Source organism: Austrofundulus limnaeus, unplaced genomic scaffold (assembly GCF_001266775.1).
Source record: "Austrofundulus limnaeus strain Quisiro unplaced genomic scaffold, Austrofundulus_limnaeus-1.0 Scaffold99, whole genome shotgun sequence".
NCBI classification, from domain to species: Eukaryota; Metazoa; Chordata; class Actinopteri; order Cyprinodontiformes; family Rivulidae; genus Austrofundulus; species Austrofundulus limnaeus.
The window spans coordinates 1,055,010-1,060,227 of record NW_013952501.1 but is presented as its reverse complement, the minus strand read 5'-3'; the positions used below and the strand labels follow the sequence as shown (position 1 = coordinate 1,060,227).

At 40.3% G+C, this 5,218-nt stretch overlaps 1 protein-coding gene across 2 annotated transcripts in view; it reads left to right on the top strand.

Moving 5' to 3' along the window:
• pcdh7a (protocadherin 7a) overlaps positions 1 to 5,218 on the top strand; it is a 55,459-nt gene that overhangs the window by 44,288 nt on the left and 5,953 nt on the right. For both annotated transcript variants that reach the window (XM_014013283.1, XM_014013282.1), the window contains exon 5: positions 4,144 to 4,345. In XM_014013283.1, the coding sequence (XP_013868737.1) occupies positions 4,144 to 4,345 (202 nt within the window). The remainder of the gene's footprint in view (positions 1 to 4,143; positions 4,346 to 5,218) is intronic.

The window sequence follows — 5,218 nt, the reverse complement described above, 5'->3', positions numbered from 1 at the left end:
GTGTGTGTGTGTGTGTGTGTGTGTGTGTGTGTTTCTATGATAGATGAGCGCTAACATTTAGTAGCTGTTTGGAATTTTCAGCACAGAAGCCAAATATTCTTCAAGAAAATGTTTGAAATAATCAAGTTTTTATTTATACAAAGCTAAAACATTAAGATATAGTTTTAATAAAACACCTAAGTTATTGAAAATATATTTTTTAAAAAACTATGTTGACAGAGATAGATTTGAATGGCTGCTGAATCGCAGGCTAAAACCCGATATGTGGCAGCGGCAGTCAGAAGAAGCCGGAGGGACCGAGGCGGAACATGTTGAGTGGACGCTCGGTCGAAAGTAACGACTGAAAGTAGCCAAAATTGGGTGTTTGGCAACAGAAAAGAGGTTTGTCAATGAGTGTGAGACTTTGAAATCCAGAGGAAGATATGGAGGGGGGTAAAAAAGATAAGGGAGGAAAAGGGGTTAAGGCTGATGGTGGAGTTATGGGTCAATAAAGCCTGCTGTGGGGGGGAAGTGGAGAGGGACGCCTAACGAGGTCAAGGACTTAACATCGATCGCCACATCATAAAGCTGACTGGAAAGCAGAAGAAGAGTTGGAGGAAGTCAGCCGGAGGAGCGTGCTAAAGGCAGAGAGTTATGGCTGTAAAAGGCAGAGTCAACTTTCCGGCCAGCTGAAAAGAAAAGAAGCGCAAATACAAAATAAAATGATGACGATGGAGGGAGAGGAAGCAGCGATGACCAGAACAGGGGAAATTGAATTAGATGGCCTCGTGGCTGAGCAGATGATTTCTGTCATAAAACACAGAGAGAGAACAAGCACCGCTGTGCTGCTGTAACTGGTAACATAATCCTCTTTGGATCAAGGCCCGTCCTGTGGTGCCGACTGGCTCTCTGTATCCAGACAGCAGTTTGTGGTTCTTGTGTATTGTATTGCACTCAAGTCATGCAACTAAACCTCCAATTTACAGCTGAAGGAATTCTTTGCCTGCCAAAGTTTTGAACAAAGCTCGTGTCTCTCAGAGTTTGTGTTGAGGGTTGACTCATCTACTGTCACTACAGCTCAGTATCTGTAAAATAAACCGTTATAGAGTTAAAGCTGCATGTGTGTACTTACACACCTACCTTGTCAATACCAGTAGTTTTTTCAGGCACCAAAAACTGGTCCTAATATGATGGAACTCCATTTTTAGGTTGGGGGTTAGGTTTAGGACTAAGATGTGAATTGAGTTTAGGTTAGGTTTAGGGTAAGGGGAGGGTTTGGTTGATTGTTTGTAGGCTGGTGTTTGGTGGATTGATTTAAATATGTGTAATTTTGGAAATACTGGAAATTAATGAACGGTCCTAATAAGGTTATAAATACAAACTTGTGCGTGTGTGTACATGTTGATCAGCTGTGTTGGGTTTTTGGAATTTGACTGACTCCAAAATAGCCTGGTAAAAACCAGACCCTTGTCCTTCGCTTTGCTTTGTACAAGGGTCTGGACTCTCGGCTATAGAGAAGCGATTCTTGCTGGAGGCATGGCCTCTGCTGAAGTTTAAAATGTTTGGCTCGGTTGGTATGTGTATGCCATCTCCACTGTGAAGGAGGCTAAGCTAAGAAGCTAACCGGAAATTGCGTGCGTTGTAAACAACCCTACTGAGAGGAGAGAAGTACCGAGCCAAACGAGACGACTGTAAATGAGAGCTGCTGCTTTGTCAGACAAGTTTACTTTAATTTGGAAGCCTTATCAACACAGACTGGCTTCATTCACTTCCTCCACTGCCATGGCTAAACTCACAAGCCGACACTGCGCAGAAAATCAAAGTTGTCGTTCAAAACTCCGCCTTCTGTTCTCTGAACAAACAAAATTCTCTTGAAGAAATCCTTGTCTACGGGAGAAATCCCAGACAAAGCAGAGAAGGGAAACTAGAACTGGTCGGAACTGAGTAGGAAGGCAAGGGCCAGGCTAACTCCAAAAGTAAATCAGCTGTAAACTTAACACAATATCTTAGGAAATTTGTGTTTGTTTGATTGTTTATTTGACGTAGCAGTCCATCTTACTTCTTCTAATAAATCCTTTAATATGATCTATAATACTCTAGATGTGGATAAGATTTTTTTTTGTTTGAGTTAGAAACTATGAACTGTATAAATGGTCAACTTTGCAAATTAAGTATCATTTCACTGCTGTGCTAAATACAGAGCTTTTTAAGGTTAGGTTGAATATTTTAGGTGTTTTGATTTTGTTGCTGTTCTTTAGAGCAGTTTTTTTAACATTGTCATTTTTCTTGAAATCATTTCATATTATAGTAATGTTGGACTAATAAATGAAACACTGATCTCTCTATCAATTCTGTCTTTTTCTTGCAAAAGATGGAAAGCTATGTGTTGAGATGTATTTCTCTCATCTCTTCAGGCGTATGTATTCTTTTGTGATTAGAAGTAGTTCTAAATTTACATCATTATCATCCTGAAAACATCCTTTTATGATCACAGAAACGCGGAGATGTCATTGCTCTGTGATTCCAAGAAAATGGTTTTGACAGCCTTTGAAAGTCGAGAAATGCTGAAATTATTTGTCTTGACATATCTGACGTGGGAACGCTAATTTATTGTGATGTGATTACGTATTTGTGAAACTTATTTCGAGAAAATAAAAATGATTTTGCTGTTCTCATTGGACTTTAGACTCCGAGTTATATTTCCATCTGCCCTCATTTGCACAAGGTAAAAAGAGGTTGCACTGCTCAACCTTAGGGACTGCTCTAAAATTACAATTTGATATAAGAAACTGCAGTTTTATATTTGAATCTTATATTGCTTGCTCTTTCTTTTTTTGTACTCAGAATCCTTGCTGTCTGATTTCCCTTAAATCTAAATGTTCAGCAGTGACAGAAGAAATTAGTGCTCCATTAATTTCCTCCTTCTGCTTAATTAATTTTGCTGTGTTGTTCTCTTCTCTTGTCATGCATATTTAGTATACAAACTGTTCAAATGTTTTCCTTTTTTTCTTAAATTCTTAGCTGAAAAAAGAAGAATTGCTACAGTTTAGGCTTTCATACGAAACGTCCATCAGCTTCCCTGCAGATTATCCAGGGGTGACATTCCGAGCTGAAGTTTTTCCGCCCTAATCTCCTTCTTCTCCCCGTCGCCTTCACTCTCTCTCTCTCTATACGCCACATGTTTCAAAGTAGATCTAGATTTAAAGGGGTTGTAATTTTGTAAGCAGATAAGTGAGTGGGAGCAGATAGGACGAGTGTCATATGGAAACAGGCTTCCTGGTGCAAAGTGATCCCTTCGGGCCACGGAAAGTCATTTAAATATCTCAGTTTTTTTTCCCAGCGTGAACTAATAGTCTTATTTTCCATTTACAGTCAAAGCTGATCTCCCATCAAGTCCAGAGTGATATACTGTATGTGTGAGCATAACAGTGTGTGTGTGACGATGTTTGCATGAATGGCATGTTGGACATTTTTACTTGAACCCACTTCTACTGAAAATTGCTTCATTTGTGTAAATTGATGATTCTGTAAGTGTTGTAAGGTTTTTTTGTTTTTTGTTTTTCATAGACACTTTTGAGCAAACAACTGAAGATATGCATGATTTTGTTTTTATCTAGAGCTCATTGGATAGTAAAAAAAATTAATGTAAAGCTTATGTTACAACCATATGTTAATCATTGAGTTGTTTAGGTAAAACTGGGTAAAATTATTATTTTTCCTAAATAGTGCAGATTTATTAACAGATATATGTTTTTTAAGACACTCAGGAATTTATTTGATACTTGGCTGATATCTGTTCATTTCAATGGAACAAAAAGTTGGTGTTTTTGAGATTAGACTTTGTTTTACCCAGATACTACCACTGGGCACCAGTCCAGATGAGAAGTGAATGCAGGCTGAAGGTTTGTAAACACCAGACATGTCCGGCAGCATTACTCTAAACTGGGATTAAAAGACAACTGAAAACTTTGAAAGGCTGCTGTGATTGGTTGATGACTATTACCCTGCAATGAAGCAGCTAAACCCATAATCAAGACGAACACGATCAGATAATCTCAATATATCTTTGCGGACCCCGCCCAGCAGCCTAATCCCCAGATTTAGAACCTCAGATTAGGAATCCTAGATGATGAATCCCATATTGTGTTTGTGTGTTTCCTGCAGGGGACCCTTCGCCGGGTGACCTTCTCGGTTGTGAGCCAACCCCAGGACGGCGGTTGCTATGACAGCGGCCTGGAAGATTCGGAGACACCAAGCAGCAAGAGTTCATCTGGGCCACGGCTTGGAGCCCTGCCACTTCCCGAAGAAGGTTACGAGCGAACCACGCCAGAGGGCAGCGTGGGGGAAGAGGAGCACGTAGAGAATGGTACACCAACCGTACGGAACATAATCAAGTATTCCAACCCATTCTCACTCCCAAGTCGTCACATACTGACCCTTTTCCAAGGTTCCCTCTGCGTCCGATTTTGACGCGTCGGGTACCCCCTTAGTGTCAGTTATTGATGAGATGGGGCGGAATCCATGGTCAAAATTCCTTGTGTGTGTCAACATTCTTGGCCAATAAAGCTGATTTTGATTCTGATAATTTCAGAAAATGTAGAAAATGTACAAAAACTAACTGTCCCAAAGCCTGAAATTACCTTTATTCACTCTAGTCATCCTGTCCCTGACCCTTGTACCTAAAATTAACCATCAACCCTGATCCCTAAAATTAACCATTTTTAGAAAGTGTAGGAAATTCACATCAACTATGTGTTCCAAAGCCTAAAATGACCTGATATTTGCCCTGGACATCCTATCCCTGACCCCATTACCTAAAATTAACCATTAACCCTGATCCCTAATATTAATCACGGACCTCAACTCAAAGACCCCTATATTTTGCGTCCCAACGCATCAAATCCAGATGCCGAGGGAACCCTGAAATGCCTGGTGAGTCAAAAACTGATGCGACTGGTGTACCCGACGCGTCAAAACAAGACGCAGAGGAAACCTTGGAAAAGCGTCAATATGTGACGTGTCGGGAATGAGAATGTGTTAGAGTATTCAGCCAATGCACTTAATTGAACTTCAGAAACCGCCAAATATATTCACTAAAGTATTTCCCTTCTCCAGACTTTATGTACTTCATACTGTGAAAGCCTGAAGGAAGTTTTGATTTGACACATTCTTGTTGTGTTTCTCTCTCTCTCTCTCTCTCTCTCTCTCTCTCTCTCTCTCTCTCTCTCTCTCTCTCTCT